Source organism: Argiope bruennichi, chromosome 5, assembly GCF_947563725.1.
Source record: "Argiope bruennichi chromosome 5, qqArgBrue1.1, whole genome shotgun sequence".
Lineage (NCBI taxonomy): Eukaryota > Metazoa > Arthropoda > Arachnida > Araneae > Araneidae > Argiope > Argiope bruennichi.
The window spans coordinates 42,155,769-42,178,450 of NC_079155.1; the positions used below are offsets into that span (position 1 = coordinate 42,155,769).

The window sequence follows — 22,682 nt, forward strand, 5'->3', positions numbered from 1 at the left end:
GTTATAATACTTTAGAATTGGAAATATTCGTCGAGCTTATACTTGTGCCTTGATTTGCACCAATATTTATGAAATTGTATAGTCAAATCTGCCATTGTTGTGCAATTTTGGTTTCCGAGGAAATAATAGGCAGTTGAACAAATACAAACACTAACAGAAGCGAAATATAACCAAAAAAAAATCTCTTCATGTAAATTTATTTTATGAAAATCTGTGAAATTAATGTATAAAATAATTCTTAGATATATCATGTCTCTTTATCCGTTACTAATATCATTTTCAACTTTACAAATGGAGAACCTTTCCTTCATAAATTTTAAAACTAATTAAAATTAACAGTGTCATTTAAGAGCAACTGCATCAAAGGTGACATTATAGATGCTTCTTTATCTTTAATGTTACATAAATCATTTTCCCATTTATGAACTTTAAAATCTAGTTAAAATTGATGATATATAGCTAAGAGAAACCACATCACAGGTGACATTATAGATGTTTCTCTAATTTTAGTATTACGTAAACTCAAATCATTTTTCCATAGATTTTCATTACGCATATATTTGTTAAACTACCTAATTTTAAGAAATCCTTAGGTCTCGGGATCATAGAATATTGTAAAATCAATATTCGTTTTCGTATACTTTAGAGAGTGTCGTTCTAACGAATTTGGCTTGTGCTTTCGATTTTTAATCAATACCACTGAATAAAGGAGATGGCGCAAATTCGCTGGGACATTCAGGCGTTTTGGACCATTACTGTCTCTTGCTTAAAAGGGCTTTTCAGCTGTTTCAGTACTGAAAGAGTTGCAATTAAATATTGCTTATATGACTAATTTACTCGTTATATATAAAGTTTATAACCAGAACTTATTAGCAAAGCTTAATTTAAAAAATCAGTATTAAAACATGTATTATCGTATTGAATTGGCATAAACTAAAGAACATTTCAGCCGATGAAATGGTTAATAAATCAAGTCTACTTACTCGCAATGGTGGCGAATGTGGTGGAATAAGTCGTGATGAGGATGCCGAGGGGTATCAAGAACATGAAGAGCAAACTGAATGAAGTATAGACTTGCTCTTGCCATGCTGCTGTGTAGAATCCGTACGTGACACACTGGTAGAAGTCTTCGATAAAAGGGCCTTTAGCCACTCGGAATATGACGGCCTATAAAAGATGTAAACATCATCTTTAAAATAGCCTTGATAATACATCACTTATTGCTAATTCATTCAATTATAAAAAAATGGTAAAATGCAAAGAGAGAGAGAGAGAGAAAACACCCATCGGTATTGGTCTCCCGACACTTTCTAGCATACTCTCTAATAAAGATGTCATGCTAGATAGCGCCTTAAATGGCGTTGGCGTAAAATAGCTACGGAATATTAACTTTTGGTAAGAATTTAGCATTTTACGGAGTCTATTGTGTCATCCTTGGCGAGTTATTTGGCGATTAATCTCCGACATATATTGATGTTATCTAAAAATAGAATTTGTGATTTAGACACGTTTTTCACAACCGATTGAAACGAAGATTTGACACAAAACTGCACTTGTAGTCACAAAATCCCATATCTAATTTGATATATTGTCATTGCGATTTTGAATTATCGCGCTAACATGTTTATGAAAATACAGATGGACAGACAATTAATCTGTTGTTGGATTTGTTGTAGACAGATGTTAAATCTTATATATTCAGCTCTCTTCGTTTTGTAACTATCGTGTCAACTCATACTGGACAAAAAGATTTCTTCTCAACAGAATTTAATCAAAATTTGATAGAAATCTGAATATTTGGTGTAAAGACCGTATCCAAATTTCAACTGTCTAGCTCAAAGTGTTTTTTGATTTATCTTTGTCACAGATTGACAGACAGTCGGTCATTTTACAAAAAAGAAATGTGTTTTTAGAACTTAGCTAGGTCTACAAAGTGGAGATTCATCAAAGTCACGATTTTGACGATCACTATTCTTTCTTTATATAATGTATACAAGAGAGTAAAACTGGTTTCAAAGATTTTGAGATTATGTTTGGAAAGCGTTCGCTTTGTGGATGTACAATTTCTTTCCTTTATCTCCTCTAACAATATTTAATGCGATTATTTGTTAAAATCAAACTAGCAGTGAATTGGTTTCTGTGAAAGATCGATATTTTCCCATTAATTCCGACATTCTCATAGTTGTTTGATAGAAGTTGGAAATATTCGCTGAATGCTATATTTCATAACCGCAAATATAGAAGTTTGGTAAATACTGATAGTCAATATTGAATAGTTTTTATATTAACGCCCACACTATATTAATCAAATATTTTATATTAATATCAACAATGGGGCTAGTTTGGGACGGCCCTCGTAACTCTGAACCGCGATCAGAAAACGAGGACAGCATCTGACCTGGCACCCCCTTTCCACAACACGCCAGCGAGAGGAAGTTTGGCCCAGACGTTTAATGTGCACCAGACCCGCTTACACGACGGTTCTTCAGTGGAATAGAGATCCAAACCTAAAACACCCCGGTTCTGAAACCGAGACCTTACAACCAGGCCACCGCGGCCCATCAATGTTGGATAACATTATACATTAAGAATACATTTTTGTACATAAAGAAATAATGAATACTTGCAAGTAAATAAAATGTTAAACGTAAATCGAATAGTTTATTCTAAATGAAAAAAGAAAATAATATTAACAGTAAACTTATCTGATTCATGCTAGACAATCCTATTTATTACTAGCCGCCTTTGGCGACCAGCCAGTTCGCCAATCTTAATGCTCGTTAAAATTTTAATAATTAACTATTTTATGTAATTCCTACTTTAATAGCTTCTTCATTAAAATATTTTAAAACTTCAAATTTCAATTCACTCATAATAATATAAAGGCCTTCAGTCATAACGTAATCTGTATCTCTCTCATTTTCTGTTAGCTCCCGTAGAATTTATGCTTTAAATGAAAGTGGAAATGATTCATCTGCAATTAATAGAATAATATTTTTTACTGAAACAAAGCATTTTTTTTTTGTAATATGATTACTGAAACCAGAGTCACTGATCATTTAAACCTTATGGGCACTAAAGAATATCTTTCTTAATTTATGTAATATCTCAAGAATTTGTCAACAAAATATTTTCAGATTCATCATGAGCAGGTCTATTAATTAACAATGATTCATTTTAATTGCATCAAACACTAAGAAAATAAACAGAATCATTTAAAATAAACGGTCGAAAACAGGTAAAAAAATAACTTAAAAAACGATGAACTTAAACTAACATAAATACAATTTAATTACAACTAACCTAAAAATAATTTAAATCAACTCCGCTTCCGTTGAAAATAGATGTAAACAATCAGAACACAATTCACTGCATGCGTGATTTTTCAACGCCATTTACGTTAATGCATTTTCTACGCCAGTTGGGGTAACGCTATGCAGATTAGAAATTTTTAATTTCCTTTACTCTATTTTATTTTAATTCAAAAGTACTTCAGAATGAATCTGAAAGATAGATTCATTAACAACGTTTCATTTTAAATGCATCAAACATTGAGAAGATAAACAGAATCGTTTGAAATAATCCGCCGAAAAATGTTAAGCCTAAGCCTCATTATCGTGGGAAAAAAATGCTGAAGCCTTACTCATTTGGCGGTGGGGAAATGAACATTTTTTTGGTGGAAAAGTTAGTTTTTAATTAATAATTAAAATGTTAATTAAAATTTCAAAAAAAGGGACCGCAGGTGCACATTACCGACCTCCAAGATATACACGTACGAAATTTGGTAGCTGCAGGTCAAATGGTCTTTTCTCTAGAGCGCCAACACACATACACACACATTGTGCTTTATATAAGTATAGATAACATCTTAAGTTTCTCGAGCTGAATTTCCTTGGCTTCTTACTCACTTATCACGAGAGTTTATCTTCGTATCCAGGCAATGTACAAGAACAAGAATGTGTAAGAATACTAAGAATGTACAAGACTACAATCAAATATTCTGTCTTTCATCTAGCTAATGGTATGTCTCGACACACTTCGGGGAATATTGCTATCATTTTCATTGCTAATTTCATTTCTCTATAACCATTAACTAATTTCTGTCTTCTTCGGTAACATATATGCAAAAAAATCAAGCACGATTTGTTACTTTTAACTACTAAAACCTCTCTATCTCTGTCTTAGAATTCTATAAAGAAAGTCATTTGATCTTGTCTTCCAGATTTCATGTAAATATATTTAGGTAGAAGGAAATATGCATCAAGGAGCGTTTTTAAAAACTTTTACTTAGAATTCTACAAATTAAAATTTAAGAGAAGTTTTTGGAGTCGATACATCCGTAAATAATCTCCAAAATTATTGTTGTTCGAAGAAAGTGATTTTATTATATTATCTAAAAATTCTGCCGGCGTCCTTGCAGAGGGGTAGTGCATTTTCCCCGTGATCTGGGTTCCCCCAGGTTCGAATCCCGGCTCGGGCATGGTTGTTCTTCATCTGTGTTCTATCTGTGAGGTGTGTGAATGTGCCCCCCCCTTAAAAAGGGGTTGTGCAAGCGAATGTGTGTGTTTCAACTTCATATGAGCTAGAAGTCAGACTTCTGCCCTCGGTGTTCAGGGGTCCTTACACTCAGAAGCCCTTTCTGTGGTAACGCGGACACGACATCATCATCATTTAAAACTTCAAATTATTTTCTGTTTTAAATTCAATTTAATATTCGTAGAATTTTTTCTTCAAGGTTTAAAAATCTTTAAAAATGTCTTTTAATATAATATTTGAATACATATTTTATTTTCAATCAAATTAAAACCATTTTCATCATTTAATTAAATTATTCATAGTGAGAATTTTTTCTTTTGCCGGAAGCTAAAGAAGAATTTTGTTTATTGTCTTACCAGTATTATATATAGCGAATAAAAAGTAATGTTACAATACAGAGGAAGAAGAGTACAAATTTTAAAACTTGAACCGGATAATTACACTTTTAATGATACTATGATGTCATGAGACTCGATTCCTTTAGGAAGGTTCATTAAAAATAATAACAAAACAGTTGTAAGGCTATTAAGACAAAGACTCTATTATCTATCAGATTTTGAGGTTTAAAAGTTCTTAGTTGATGGAATAATGGACATCAAGATACGCATAAGATATTGGACTGTATTTGAACGTGATTGATATTTCTGGCGAGCGAGCTGATCGCCAAAGGCGGTTAGCTGTTAAATTATAATCGTTGTTGTGACTTATGGCACTTTACAAGTCCGCTGACAGTTATCTATCAGAGAATTATGCCAAGTGAGCGTGTCTTGTTTTTTCAGTAGCACCAACTAAGTCCAAGAGTGAGACTTAGCTACTTCATGCGTCACATTCGCTTTCACAACCTCTTTTTACAGGGGGGCACATTCACACACTTGACATATAGAACGCAGAAGAGCAACAACCACGCCCGAACAAGGACCTGGACCCGGGTGCTACCCCTATGCCCGGACGCCGGCAATTATAGTTGTAGATAATAACATATTAATTGGACTTTTAATTTATTTTGCTTACGTTTCAATGCACACCCAGTACTTACAATTGAGGTAATTCTATAAGAGGCTAATAATTATAGGCTATAACTAATCCATAATTTGCTAACTACTTATGGTGGTCTTTCTAAACCCCTATTTAGTGAACTGAATTACGGACATTAAGGGCTTAATGTGGGGAATATTTTGAGAATAATTGCTGCCAGAGCTATAAAGTGCAGTCATTATTTGATAGGAAATCAATAATTCGCTAAAGTTTACCGGATTACCACTTATAAAAATGAGACTAATGGTTTGCTTATTCCTTTCGGCATTAGGAATTGTAGAGAAGATAAAAGTTTTTTTTATTCAATAGATGATTACCAAAATTTTCAGAGATCATAGGGGGTGTATTGGAGAGTTGAGTGAATTTATTATTGTTTTATTTGGCCTTTGATTCTCAAAATGTCCAATCTTTTCACTCGCTTTCACATCTAAAAAATTAGTCATATTAGCTTTTAAAGCTAATAAAGATCTTTTCTGATTTTATTTAATTTGTATAATCTTAAAAAATATTCTGTTGATGGAAATTTAAGAAATCTCAATTTTTCTTTTAAACTTGTATGAAAAGAAAACTGCCGGCTTAAGAAAACGAAAAAGTCGTCTTTTTTGAAAAAAATTGTTAAAATTAAATAAATAAATATCAAGAAAATGGAATTAGTATTAGTTGGAAAACTAATTTTTTGAATTTTAATCCTCCAGCTGCGTATCCTTCGATTTACGCAGGTTGTCAATCAGCCCATTTTCTGTTGCATCCAGCGTTTTTTGCGGTTTAGAGTGTTTATTTTTACGATTACAGATTTTTATTGCATTATATTATTATTGAGTAAAATATACTTTAAGTTCACTTTCTTTGAAAAATATTTGAACTTATTTGCAAACATCGCATCTAAATAGTGATTTTAAAGAATTACGCAGTCAGAGGGTTAAGTCTGTATAAATTTTTTTGAGCAATGATATGCTTCGAATTATTGAGTTAGTAGTTTAGTTTTGACTAATTTTTAATTAATAAAAATATAATCAAAAATTAAGAAATCTTCATTATAAGTATGTACAATTCAAGAAATAACAATATGCCAAATTCAGGTCCAAAGCTATGCATAGTAAAGCGTTCCACAAAATTTCATAGAAATCTACATATTTGGTGTAAAGACTGTTAACAAATTACATTCATCTACTTCAAATTTCGTTTAAGTTATTTTCGTCACAGATATACAAAATATGTTGTTAACCTAGAATATGTTTTACGAATTTGAAACGTGTAAATTTACCAAAATCTCGAGATTGAATTTTCGAAAATTATATTACTTTATCTTCAACAAAAGAAATTTTTTTAAAAATGCCAGCTGATTTTTTTAACGGAGAGAAATGGTACATCAATATTTTTTTAAATAGAATTTCAATTTTCAATATAAAATAAAAAGCACCAGAATGAATAAAAAATAATAACTGATATTATATCTAAAAGTTTTCTTCAGTATATGAAATTAAGCTAAAAGGGCTTATCTTAAAAAAATGTCAAGAAAAAAGTTTCAAATCATTAACCGTACGATGAAATACAAGTAAGCATTTCAAAAAGCCAATTTAACATGTTGTATTCTCGCTTTCATCTTTACATTTTATTTAGAAATTCACACTTGTTTTTGGAAGCGATTTCAACATCACTCAAAATGGAAAGTTGTTATTAAAAATCTTCAACAAATAAACACTAAATCCTTATGAATATTTGTAAGAATATCGTTTTAATATCTGAATGAATTTTCATGAACATATTTTTTCCCTCAGAATAAACAATGAAACTCTGTTTTGAAATTATGTGAAAAGTATTAGTCTCAAAAGTTAGTGGAAAATATCGATGGTTACGCAAAGAATTCTCATTATTCTTTCATTAACTAGGTTTCCGCTCGTATATTAATGTTTGTAAAAGCGCATTGATCCCATATTGATTTATTTCTGACTCAAATTACTTTTGGTTGTTTTGGAAAACATGATAGGACTCAATGTGATACTGATAAACAATCTTAAGTTATAACGACAACGGAATGATTACGTATTAGAAATTTTGGAAATATGCAAATCTCAAAATTTTTCTACATTTATTAGATAATTTTTCTAAATACTTTTTTTCTACCTGAGTTAATTGGAAGAACGCGATAACCATATATATTTTATAGTATTCATTCACTAAAAAATTAAACTTTTAAAATATCACCTATATATTTGAAATTATTAGGAAAAAAACTATTATTTCAGCCCCAACAACTGATCTGATTTCGCCAATATGCATTGTACATAAACACTCATGGAAGTTTAGATATGTCATAAAGGATCTTTTGCTCTCCATTAATCGCCACTGTCAAAAAAAAAAAAAAAATGAAAAAATAACATTGCACAGTTAGGGATGACGAATATTTTCAGAGCGGTTATTACGTAACCAATATCAAAAAGTCACAAATACAAGTGATCAATACTTTTCAAAGAGGGGTGTGATTCAAATCCTTGATACGATCTTACTGATGATATTTCGATTACAAGTTTTGGATCACGATAGAAACTAACAATCGATACGATATCACTGAAATTTGCCGGAGCGGTGACGATACGATCTGTCCAATGGAAGCTCTCGAAAGAAATCTGTGATTGGATTGAAAAGTGAACGGACCGGTTATTGGAATTATCGTATCGTATCATTGAATTGCATATCACTGAAATTTATCGGAGCGGTGATTTCACCGGAAAGTGCGAGGCTTCACTGGAAAGTGCGAAGTCACCACTCCACTTTACGGGAGTGACCGATATTCTTATTTGATGATGCACTATTCCATACAGATCATTTTTAATTGCTCGTGACATGATTGACTTTGATTACATGTACTTTGTTTACTACGGGCGCCATCTATTGGTAGAATATAGCACTAAAGTAAACATTTTAAAGAAATGACATATATTTTTAACTCATCTTTTCCAGAAAATGGTACACTCTAATAAATAAATTAAATAAATAGTTTTGAGAAAATAAAATTTAAGAAGTAAGCTGAAACAGATAAATTAGTTCAATCACACGTTAATTAAATTAGTAAATTATTAATTACAATTAATAAATTTTATATTTAATATTAAGTAATAATTTTTAATTAATAATATGATTGAAATAACAGATATTTGGAACGCATATTTAAAAATAACAATAGAAATACTATTTGTTATTCAAAAAATCGTGGATTATGCATCTCTATGCACAGTGCACACCTTCTGTGACGGAAACACGTCATGGAGTTCGCAGCATCAAAGACGGGACCAATTTCGGAAATTTCAATTTAATATAAAAGCGTATGACGTGGTTCTTCTCCATTTTTGAAAAAAAAAAGAAACTTTGCTTCATTATACATTATCTATAGGAAAAAACCTGTGACAGAATTCGCCAGCCACAAACATGGTACTAAATTTTAAATATTTGTATTTCGTATGAATGTTCATGAGCATATATACGGCATGCTTGGTTGTCTGTGGATTTTAAGAAATATTGTAAAATACAATTTCGCTAGAGTTCTGTATCTCAGCAACTGGTCTAATTTTGCCAATTTTCGTCGCCAAACCGATATTTCGTTAATTCACAATTTTGAAACGAAGCAACATAACTTTCCGTAATCCCTTTGCTCTTGTGTTTCCTCATGAGAAAATGGGAACTTTAAAATGGAAAACAAGACTTGCTTGGGGATATCAATGACCTTGACACAACAATAAGATTTTGAATATTTTTGAAATATTTACTATATAAAATGGCTGTCCTGTCATTGTGCTCTAACTTATAGACCTTCGCTGCAGAATTGAAGTTACTGCTTGAATTAAATTGAACGTTTTTAACTAGCCTTCGGTTATTTAATAATTAATTATTACGTTTTTAACATCTAATGATGGAAGAAGCTTTAATAGTAAAAGAATCTTAAAAAATAGTTAAAGTATTATTTATTTTTAATTAAATTTTATTAAGTATTAACTTAAATTAAAATAATTTTTTTTCATTGCCGTTATTATGCTCATCACTCTTGTTCGTGTTAAATAATAATGACCTAGAAGTGCAAGTTAAATAATTTGTTAATAAGAAGTAGTAGGTAAATAATAATAAATCCAAGAAGTATAAAGTTAATAATAATACGTAAATAGAAATAAATGTAATTCTATTTATTAATACAAGGGGTGTTCAATTGAAAAGGTGCGAAACGGCACTGTGGGTATAAATGAAGTCTTTATTCAAAGTATACACCATAGGCCTGAGCACAACGATTCCATTGATTAACGATTCTATTGATTAACGCGCCGAAGAATTCCTTGTTCCCAGAATTCCTGTGGCGTGACGAGACCCAGTCCTTCACAACGTCCTTGAGTTCACCGTTTGAGTTGAAGCGCTTCCCACTCAGACGTTTTTCCAGGGGACCAAACACATGAAAATTGCAGGGCGACATGTCCGGGCTGTAGGGAGTATGGATCATCGACTCCTACTTGAACTTGGCCAGTTTCAATGTGTGATCATATTGACGTGTGGACGCGCGTTATCATGGAGCAGAATCCCACCCTCCGTGAGTAACCCCGGTCTTTTGTTCTTGATGAACTTGCGTAGTCTTCGGAGTGCCTCACAGTACACATCGGAGTAAATGGTTCTTGTGTGGTTGAGGAATTTGTCACTTAGACGGCGAACTCAAGGACACTGTGAAGACTGGGTTTCGTCACGCGACAAGAATTCTGTGAACAAGGAATCCTTCGGCTCGTTAATCAATAGAATCGTTGTGTTCAGGCTTATGGTGTATACTTTGAATAAAGTCTTCATTTATACCCACATTGTCGTTTCGTATCTTTTCATTTGAACACCCCTTGTAGTAAAAAAATTCTTAAAGGAGAAACCTATTCTTCTGGTTTCATTCCGAGGGAAAAAATCAATATTGTTTTCCTTGATATTTATGTGATTATCAAATTATACAAAGATACGGACAGTCGAAAAGAATATTTACTACAAGGATTTTATTCAAAATTTCTTAGAAATTTGATCCTTTGGTGTAACCTCACCGTACTAAATTTCATTTATCTCGCTGGTTAATGCTTTGAATTATCCTTACCTAAAAAAAATATAATAATTATAGAGCCATAATTCATCCCTAAGTCTAATATCAAGAAAATTTTATACAGGTTCTGAAATATTTTTAAAAAAAATGTGTCTGACAATATGTGCATGAAACATGCAGACTTTGTATGAAATTTGACATGCAAATCTATCTATCTATATATATATATATATATATATATATATATATATATATATATATATATATATATATATATAGTTTTAATTGATATTTTTTTTACAATTTAACAATTACCCAACAATAAAAATATAAATAACGAAATGATTATGATATTGCTTTATATCGCATTATTCTATTTAGAATTTTCGCAAGCTATTGATAAGAAAAAGATTTATAATGCCTATTGGACAACTACTTCTTTATAAAACATCAACAACGAGTTAAATTTCTAAATATACAAGAAGATTATTTTTATAATAATGTTAATATTTATTAGTTGGCTAATTATGTGTAAATTGCATTATGCAAGCTTAAAAATTCTGTAGAACTTTTATATCATTAAAATTAAATATTTGAAATTTGTTAAATAGTTGCTTGTTGGATAGTTAAAGAAAAAGAGAGCTTTTCAAAGCTTTAATTAGATTTTTAAATAAATTAAAGTCTTTACTAAAGACTTTCAATTGATATTATTGAATAAAATTAATTTTTATGTTATTTTAAAATAAAAAAAAATCTGCGATATGAAGTTTATTGAATCAATTTTTAAAAATTTATTTAAATAGATTTTATTCCAGTAATTTCTAGTATTTTAGTTCCTGTATTTATATATACACTCATGGCAGGAAAATAAAATACATGTTTTTGAGCAGTTATTGCTGCTGAATAATTAATAGTAAATTTTAAAGGTAAAGCAAAGGTCAAGGAACTAATCTTAAAACATTATTTTGATGTGAAGTTTCAAGCTATAGATTTAAATCTCATTTGTTGTTTTCCTCATTTTAAATTTTTCTGCCATTCCATTCCTAAATGGCAGAAGCTTCAAATAATAGAATCCCAAAGAAATATATTTTAAATTTTATAACTCAATAGAAAAAGATGTTATTTATATTGAGATCAGACTATTAGGGAACAGTTTCTAATTCTCATAGAATATCAAGAAAGATTTAAAGGAATGAATGTCTCACTCGTCACAAAGTATCCCATTAAATGAAAATAATTTAACAGCATCGATATAAGATCTTCAGAAAATGTCAACAAATATATTATGCATGTATTTAGTTAAACTGCCAATTTTTGTCTTAGTTAAGATATCGATAGTTAAGGAAATGACGTATAAAGCAGGAGATAATCATATAAGAATGTTATTAAAATTTTACTGAGAAAATATTCAAGATTCGTTATGATAGTCCTTATCATATTAAGCATAAATGAAATACATTATTAAAAACTGTAATGGCCCCTACCTTTGCAATTAGACTAATAGTGAGGAAAAGAATTTACGGATATTTTAAATGGGTTCTTAAAGATGAAATATCAATGCCCTCCTCCCGGCCTTGGCCACAAAAATCTAAAAAAAATATAGGAATTATGTCGATAACTTTATAAGGAGCTGAAATTCGGATACCCTCAAAAGGATTCGATGCACTTTCGAAAAGCTAATATAAACGAGCGATGAGAGCAATTTAACTAACTATCTCTTTCTTGAGTATTGATCGCAGAGCTAGCTCTCTAGCTGAGCAGTTTTGTTATTTAGTAACGATTTTTTGCTTGCGTACGAATTGTAGATTTCTGCAAAGGCTGTCTTTCGGTATGTTTCGCCTGTATTTTACTACCTATGTTTGGTGCTGTTTTTAATCTGTAATCGAGCATTTTGAGTTTCTCACCGTAGTTCAAATAAACACTTCCGTAACAATATATTTCTTTAAAAGCATTCAATTTAAGAAAAATGAAATTCCTTCGAAATTCTAATGGTTCAAAAATGCATAATTTGGTATTTAAAAGAGAAAAAATGTTAATTGTTTTTATAGATATTATACTTATCGATTTTTAACATTAACAGTAAAGTACAAAAAGATAAAAAAAAAAGAACTATCTCCATCACTAAAGTATTAATAGTAGAAAAAAAATAACGAGGGCTGAATGCTAGGGGAGTTGATTTACCATTATTAAACAAATGCGAGACCCCTCCTTTCCCCCAAAATTACTTTGAGATCTGAAGAAAATTGCCTTAATTGGATGTTAAAATGTCTCAAATTGTGAACGGTAGTTTAATGAATATAATGATTGATGTAACAAAGCAATTTTGGACATTTATTTTTATGAATTAAAAAGTAATAGTTCTCTGTAAAACAAATTGGTGTTAAGTTTTACTTGAGAAAACTATATTATGTGCGTTTTTTAGAAAATATTCTTCAGAAAATTTTGTAAGCTAGAATCTTAAAAAATAATAATACAGTAAAAAAATTAAACTTATTATGATGCTAATTTATGTATCTATTGTATTATGATATTTATTTCATTAATTATTAGAAAAATTATAATTAACTAGTAATTTCTTCAGATATATTAATAATAATTCAACAATTTTTAGGGTATCGTTATTTTTTTATTTCTGTGTTTATTAATTAATTTAAATTTAAAATATCCAACAAAAAAGAAGGGTTTTTAATATATAAACTACTGGTGGCGAAACATTTTCAGAAATTAGCAGAGCTCCGAAAATATTTATCAAGAATTTGAATTTAAGGGAATGTTACTAACCCACAAGTAGTCTTAAATTTTTAAATTTCAAAACAAGATATGAAATCGTTAATACCAAGCGTCATTACATCTATTGCATTCCTTAAACGCTTTGCAGAATTTTCATAACTTTTTAATCCTTCAAGAAAGTGATATAAATAATTTAAACCATCGACAGTCCATGGACAATTTCCCCCATAAAATAAAATTATGAAAAATTATGCATTTTTTACTTTACTATTGTATAATCAGCAATATTTAGAATAAAATTGGAAAGCTTGAAACATTTGCTGCTACTAGGTTTTACTGCTTGGAGACTTTTGCACAATATTAAATCCGTCATAAAACGACCTATATTTTTAATATTGAATTTTTCCTTTTTGTATTATAAGTGAGTAAACACGATAACTGAATAAAAATTATAAGTGAGATCATAAGTTTTATTATGAAAATTATGATAAGTGAGATCATAAGTTTTATGATGAAAATTATGATGTGAGATCATAAGTTTTATTATGAAAATTATGATGCAAGATCATAAGTTCTATTATGAAAATTATGATAAGTGAGATCATAAGTTTTATTATGAAAATTATGATAAGTGAGATCATAAGTTTTATTATGAAAATTGTGATAAGTGAGATCATAAGTTTTATAATGAAATTTATGATAAGTGAGATCATAAGTTTTATTATGAAAATTATGATAAGTGAGATCATAAGTTTTATTATGAAAATTATGATAAGTGAGATCATAAGTTCTATTATGAAAATTATGATAAGTGAGATCATAAGTTTTATAATGAAAATTTTGATAAGTGAGATAATAAGTTTTGTTATGAAAATTATGATGTGAGATCATAAGTTTTATCATGAAAACTTAGGATAAGCGAGGAAGTTTATGATAAGTGAGAAAGTGAGTGATAAGTGAAAAAATATAATTTTTGAAATTCTTAAATTTAAAATGTTGTTTCATATGTAATAATTAATAATGATTCATCACTCTTTAGAAATTTTTTCACATGCATAATAGTTTAGAAAATTATCTTTTTTTTAAAGAACGAAAAGAATAATTAAAAGAAAATTAATATTCAATCAACCAAATATGTTTTCTTTTGAAGAAAAAAGAAACTAAACTAAAATTCATTTAGATGCCGATTTCAGAAAGTAAAAATCAAAATAAATAAATAAAAAAAAACACCCTACAAAGAAACCTAAGGCGAACATTGAATAAGAAAAAGAAAAAAGATTAATTGGCTGCGCTTCAAGGCAGTTCTGATGGAATTGTAACTTAGGCATCATAGGCTGAAAATGTCGATTTCAGTTCTGAAATCAATCAATCAATTACAAGAACAGTAGGATTTCATGGATAGTCAGATGATTAGCGCCAATTTGGGTTTGTCTTGCTTAATACATGTACTTTTCGTTTTATTTCGGGGTTTCATAGTTCTTTCTTTCTTTTTTTTTTTTCGTTGATCATTGGACTCTGTTAGAGATAAATAAAGAAAGAAACTCTTGAACTTTCACAGTAATAAATAAATAGAATCAATACATGTATAAAATTCTCGAACTCACACTCACTATAATAAAATAAAGGCAGAGCATCATAAATAGTAAAGGAATAAGATAAAAAAACAAAAATACAATGTTAAAAATAGCTTCAGGAACTGTTGCAGTTCTGCAGTCCTAATGAACATGTCGCCACTGATATAAACAGTGACTAGTTTACTATTTTTTGTTTACTAGAGTTAAAACTTCAGGCGAAATGATTTTTAGAAGCTTTGAAAAGAATATATGAAAGATATTTGAGGAATAGAATTGTCTGTTTAGAGCGTTGACTCATATTATATGGAATAGTAAAGTTGTTGTTGTAGGGTTTTATGGAACCAGCACCAATGTTGTCTATGCTGTGCCAAATAGAATAGTATAAAAACAAACAAACAGTGAATAAACCAGATATTCCTTGCGAATTCCAATAAAGAAGTTATGCCTAATGCTTTACTACTCAGTTTGGTGAGAAAAATCAAGAACATTAAAGACAGACAAATGCACTGTGGAAATAAGACTGCCGGCTACATAGCTCAAATGAATATGTATTTCCAAGATTATGCACTATGGAACTTTTTATCTAAACATGATACAGTTTCTTCTCTCGTATAGTAAAAGTTCGTTTGATTCTTATCAATGAATTATTCTTTTATTCGATCTCAGAAACTGATGAGAGCTTTTATAACTGAAGGAATTTCAGAGCTAGATATTAAGAGATATATAATTCAGTGAGAGTTCTTTTTATTACTATAGTTTTTTAGTACCAGACATCTTTTTAGCAGAGGAATCATTCCTTTAACTCTGTATGTATAGTTCTTTTCCTCTGTATATTTAGTTCGAGAACTAAAACTTTTTAGTCTTCGTTATCCTTGGAAGATTAAAACGTTTTTGTATAGCTTTGGTGAAATACTTTTTAGGTTATACTAAATTTTATTGAACAAATTTTAATAAGAATAATAATCAGTGAATATATGGTGGTTGATTCCAACACAATTTTTAAGGTACCTTTTAGACAGGTTGTAAAGGCATTTTTCCCCCTGAAAAATTTCAATTTTATTTTATAATCTAAAGATATAATCTAACTTCGTTGATTCTAAAATAGTCTTCATTTTTAATTTAAGTAAGATAAAACTATAGATATAACAATTTCGACAGCACAAAACAGATGAAAATGAAGCCGGAAATAACAACATTTTAAACTGTAATTGGATGAGTAATTTTACTTTTATTTTAAAATTCACCAAAAGAATATTTGAGGCGCTTGTAGCTATGCCAGCAGAGATTAATTATTTTAATTAATAGAAAGAATAGGAGAAGAAATACAAGAATAAAATTCTAAAAATTTCTTGAAAATAATATTTGTTATTGTTTCTTACGGCACTTGTCATAGACCAGCCCACTGATGAAGTCAGCGATTTTAAGCCGAAAGAATGTTTTTGTTTTAGCAGCGCCATCTAGGACCAAGAGTACGACTTAGTTGCTCACGCGTCACAACCCTTTTCACGAGGCGGATTTCAGTCATGCATTTCATTCACAGATTGTAATTTAGACCGGAATCAGAGAAGGATAACCTCTTAACTAGTAACCCAAGTAGTATTGTCTGGACTTGGAGGACTTTGTGGCCAAGACAGATTTATACGTGCACCAGCTATAACATACACGGGGAGCCTTCGGGCTGCGGAGTGTTCCCAAGGGATGAAAATCCAACTCCCTGTCAATCAGGCTATTCCGGCCCACATAACATTTGTGTTTAGTATATTTAGATTAGCTAATGAACAAGTAATTTTTAAAAACAATTTCTGAAGAATATTTTATCACGATTGATTCACAGAAAACATGATATTTCAAAAACAATTCAATAATATAGAATAAAATTTGGTATACTTATTTCAAAAACTTGTGAAAGTGTAATAAACTGCAGGTATTGTTATCATTTAGTCATATATTGCAATAATTTTTCAATTGAAAATACAAAGAAAATTTGACAAAACATGATTAATGATGACTCAAAATATTCCTCATTTATTAAAATAATTTATACATTGTGGTCTGTTAACTTCTATATAGTTTTTAAAGTATATATATGACATTAAAATGAAATATTTCTATTATTTTTTACTTTTCTATTCTTTTTAACAATGAAAATTTAAAAAAAAAATCTTAATAATTAAAATAGTAAAAACACTAATTTTTGAATAAAAAAAGCACCTATCTCTATATCTGGCTCTGTCTCTATCTCTATCTATCTGTCTCTGCTAAACATGAGTTTTTATGGCTATTTCAGTTATTTGAAATTCTAAGTTTTTTTTTTTTTTTTTACTTATCAATTAAAATAAAACATTCTTTCTGATACCTCAAAAATGAAGAATTTAATTGAATTCTTCAATCTTTTTAAAAGAGCAATATTTTGAAATGATGTTCCGTAGAATTAAAAAATAGCAAATGGAATTTAAATTTCATAATCTTTAGCATATAAGAAAGTATATTCATCTCAAACTCACAGACAAACTCAATTAATTCCAGTATGAAGCATTCCAGAATTACATTATATGTTAATGAATTGTCACAAGATGTGCACGTAGTTTATCTTCTTCTGCAGTAGTAAATGCAAAAGCAAAGTTGAAAAAGGAGTATTAAATGAATTTTGAATCTAGCTATACTGTCAGACATTAATATCAGACGTTAATTAATGACATTAACATTTTGAAAGTATATTCTTAAGTCCAGGGTTTAGGCTGCTGTAACCTTTTTCAAAATTTTAGCGAGCGCTATAATTCAATTTATGAAGCTTAACTGAAACTATGAAAACTGTTGTCACATCTAGCGGCGTCTTTGTGAAGGTGCCATGTCTCATACTTATAAAACCTTCGTCATATCTTGTTTTATGTTTGAATTTTGTTTAATTTATCAGTCGAACGGCAGGATTTAAACATTAGATAGTTTAATTTTTATTCCATGAACTAGGTACTTTATTTTTTATTAGTTGTCTTTGGCGATGAACCTGTTAAACTGGATGTTGATCCCTAAAATTGTGAATTAAATACTTTAACTAACTTGGCCTTAATGATTTATTCAGCAAAATATTTTTAAGATTCAAATTTTGATAGTTATATAACCCATACTATTATAGGAGCCATACATTATTCTATTTATTATATTATGCATTATTTTAATTTTCTGACATTTTCCCTAAAATTTGAGTTTCAGTTTCAAACGAAATGTGATTAGAATGATTGAACACCAATTAAGACAAATTTTTTTGATAAAATGAAACATGTTTTTTTAAACATTAGTGCAGTAAGTATATTTCTTCGGCATTGACGCCTTATGTGTACTAACGAATATTTTTTTAATAATTTAAAGGATAATTATATGAAAAAATTTCTGCTTTTGCCATAAAATTCCTTTTTCAGTTTTTAATTTCAATTAGATTTAAATGGCCGGAATAATGATGTTTTATTTCCTTTCTGTCAAGAAATGCACTTCTGAAAAACATTCCTAACTATTCAGCTTTTAACCCTCCCCCCCAAAAAAAAGATGTTTCATTTTCTTCTGCATCCAAATCTGAATAAATTAGAATATTTTTGAACATCAGTACATTAGGATAATCACCAATTTCATTTATTAATGAACTAAACTAATTAATGAATGAAATTGATGAAATTAGGTGGTTTCATTAGTGAACTAATTCATTCATTAATGATATTGAAATTGCTTGGAGAAACTCGGGGCTCTGGTAAGTATATTTTCAACCAGACATTCAACGGAGTAGCCTAAGGACGATTGTTTTTATAAGATAGTGATGTTCAGATTTTCATAACTCAAATTAGTTTCTTTGTGCTAAACAGTAGATCATTTTTGTCAGTATTGCAAGAAAATTTTATTAAATTCATAAAACCTAGGATTCATAAAAAAATTAATAAAATTCAGAATTTTTATTGCTTTAAGGTGTATGTACACACTTAAAACTTCAAAAATCGTTCAAAATATCGATTTTTTTTATTGCTTAATAATGTTCTCTGATCTTTTAGCTTTCAAACGATACCAAGATGTTGCCAATATTCGAAATATTTCTAGAGTTATAACTATTTTTCTTCAGGTGCTTTCATTAAAAACTCTAGTTACGGTGTTTTTAAAACTCATCTTATGAAGAATGATATTTTTCCACTATGTTGCTTCATTCAAACAATCATAACTCAACAAGAAATGAACCAAATGCAATTATTTATATATCAAAATAATCTGTATGAAATAGCGGATGTTTTTTGCCTCCATCAAAGCTATATTTATAGGAATAAATTTTTAATACATGTTTAAAAGTTAAAATTACAGAAAAAATCTATTCATCTATCTATTCTATAAAAAATCTATCTATTCTTCTATTCATTGTTGCTGAAAAAATTGTTTAAAAAAAACTATACATTTTTAAAACTTGTTTGAGGCAGACAACATGAAGACTAATATTAGGCATCATTTCCAACTAGAATTGTGTGTCTGTACAAATTAGAAATTAAGATATCACGTTTCAAAAAATAGGCTAATTAGATCATTAAATATTACTTAATTAATTAATAATTAGAATTATATGTTTTTTTCTCACTGAAATGAGTTTAAGCATATATTAATAACCTACTGTGAAAAAAATGGATTTTTTAAGTTAAAATTTTAAAAAAATCTTCAAGTGTGTACGTACACCTTAAACTATATAAAATACAATTATTTACTTCATACCGCCAATTTTTCTTACCATATCTGCATATCTCTGCAAACGATCTAGAAATTATTTATAAGGACAAATATCTAAAATGAATCAAATCATGTTTGCCTTAAATATTACAGAATTATTGAATAAATTACATAGATATCTTAAAAAATCACAGAAAACCTTTTTTCTGTATTTTTTTTCTAGAAAATATAACGTTTCATGCTTATTTTATTTCATCCAGGCACGTGTTAAAAAAATACACGTTTCTAAGCTTAGTTTCCATTATGAGTTAACTTAAGCTTTTAACTTCAGCTTTTGTCTGCATGATGATTAACAGTTGATTAAAGGTATTTTTTTTTCATGCTAGCATAAAATACTGTTTTCGCTTCGTATTTAATTAATTAAAATTTAAAAAGAAAACGTATTCCCAAAGTCAAATATTTTTACCTCTAGAATTCCAATACTCCAACATGCAAACACGTACACACTTTATAATTGTTGAAATTTAATCAGTGTATACTGTCTTGATTAAAATTATTAAAAATTTATTAGATAATAAAAGCAAAGATTCACCACGAATTAATTTATAATTAGATGCTCATAATGTTCCATTTTTAATAAATTTAACTTTCTGCATATATATATATATATATATATATATATATATATATATATATATATATATATATATATATATATATATATATATATATATATATATATATATATACACTTTATAATATTTGGCATCTTTTATCGTTGCAACATAGATCGATTTTTCAAATATCTGAGAAGGTTTGAGAGGATCAAATCCTTTTATTTAATATAATTTATGGAAGTAAAAAGGCAATATATATTTTTATCTGTGCTTTAATTTTAAGTGCATAAAATAACGCCGATTTGTAGGATTAAAATATCGCTATAACTTATTTCACTGAATGCGATATATTTTTATTCAAAAGATTGAAGTTATTTCAAATGAAAATAGATATATTTTATCATAAATATATATTGAATACATTTTATTATTCTATTTAAAAAAGAATTTTATTTGTAAGAATGCCTATGTAATAAGGATTTATTTCATGATAATGGCATAGTGATGGAATAATTCTGTAAAATAATGACGATAAGTGAAATAAAAACATGAATGAAATTATGCACGTTTCATATATAAATTCATATATTTTACGGAATGTAATTCATATTTTTGATGATTTGCAATCAGAGCCGTATAAAAGAGTAATCCAAAAAGACAAAAATATTTATTTTGTTAATAAAAAATATTAATTTAAATATGCGGGAAACCAATTTTAAATTTCAAAATAAAAATTATTGAGCAATTACCAAAAAAAAAAAAAAAAATTCGATTGCGGAATTTATAGCTATGCCAAAAGCAAATAATTGTTCGAGGAGATTGTTAAATTTATCAATTATTTTGCTTTTGGTATTGGCTGCATTGGCGAAATGAAGAGGTATAGGCGAGTACATTTCAACTAAATTGAATTTTTGACTATATAAAATTTTCTGACTCACTGTCTGAAACAAAGTTTTAAAACTCACTTTTTGAAATTTTTATAAACATTATTTATTCTCTTTCATTTTCCGGTTGTTCTGAAAAAAAAAAAGCCTTTATTAAACATGAGGTGATAATTTCTATCTTTTAAGCAAGTAATTTTGCTTAATGTAGCTTGATTAAATTAATGTCCGATTTTGAAAAGCAATTGGCAAATTTTGGATGGACTTAGTGATTTGGGATCCTGCTCAGATAATGGGGACTCCACCTAAGTAGATACATTTTTTTCCAAAGTTCCGCATCACACCAATGAGAAGAGCTTGGTCCACAACGTCAGATTTAATGTATAGAAAGTCTGTCTATATGAAAAATCCCTTGGAATCAGGTTTCGAAACTGAAGCCCTATGGTCCAGAGGCCCCTCTTTTTGTAAATTGAGCAATATAACTTCTTTTTTTTGCTTTAAATTATTATTTTTTTTATTTACTTACTAAAATTATTTACTTTTATTTATCTACTATGACTCTACTCTACTTGACATCCACTTTGTATACAATAGTACAATAGTATTCATATTGAGTCAGATATTTAGAGTTCGCAAGCGTTCTAATAAATGAATATATAAGCATATTTTTGAAGCAGAAGGCATAACGAAGATAGGAAAAACACTTTGAATTCTTAAGTTCGATTTATTCTCTCCCGGATGGCATGTTTATGTACAAGAGGCGCGGACAAGGCACATCCGCTCACAGCGCGATACAAAAGCAGAAGAAGGTAAAAAAGAGGGAAAATAGTTTTCACATTGCTAATATACTATTAAGATTCTGATAAGGATTTCTCACACGCGTCGATTCTGATAAGGGAAACATAGGGATCTTTTGGAAGAATTTGTTTATATCAACAATATTTTATTCTTTCACTCGGAGCGTAGGAATCGCTAACGAAAGCATTTTTACAAATCTCCTCTTGAATTAATTAAATAGAAAAAGTGGAATAGTATCAGGAAATAAGAGAATATTTTTAGAATGAAGTTGACATGTGCTGAATGGAGTTAAAAATTAGGAAATCAATTAAATTTAAATTAGATTTTAAAATATCATTAAACACACACACACACACACACACACACACACACACACACACACACACACACACACACACACACACACACACACACACACACACACACACACACACACACACACACACACACACACACACACACACACACAGTGCGGGAGTTCCTTGCTATATGCGTGTTTAAACTTACTTCTAGAAGAATACAAATTATGACTGAAAAAAGCAATGGAAACAAAAACAAAAAAAATCCTCGGGTGAATTAGGAAAACACAATACTATAACTGAAATTCATTCATGACAGAAATTACCTGAAAAAATTACACAATAGCTAAATTAGCATAAATTTTATGTTATTCCTGATAGTAAAAGTAGTTATTTGCATATGCTTGATGAAAATTGCTTCAGGTCATACAGCTTAGTGTAAAACTTGTTTTTATTTTTTTCTTACCACTTTA

At 29.1% G+C, this 22,682-nt stretch overlaps 1 protein-coding gene across 1 annotated transcript in view; it reads right to left on the reverse strand.

Moving 5' to 3' along the window:
• The window catches only part of LOC129968252 (gonadotropin-releasing hormone receptor-like), a 192,909-nt gene that overhangs the window by 33,021 nt on the left and 137,206 nt on the right, over positions 1-22,682 (reverse strand). The window contains exon 2 of the mRNA XM_056082106.1: positions 984-1,167. Coding sequence (XP_055938081.1) covers positions 984-1,167 — 184 coding nt within the window. The remainder of the gene's footprint in view (positions 1-983; positions 1,168-22,682) is intronic.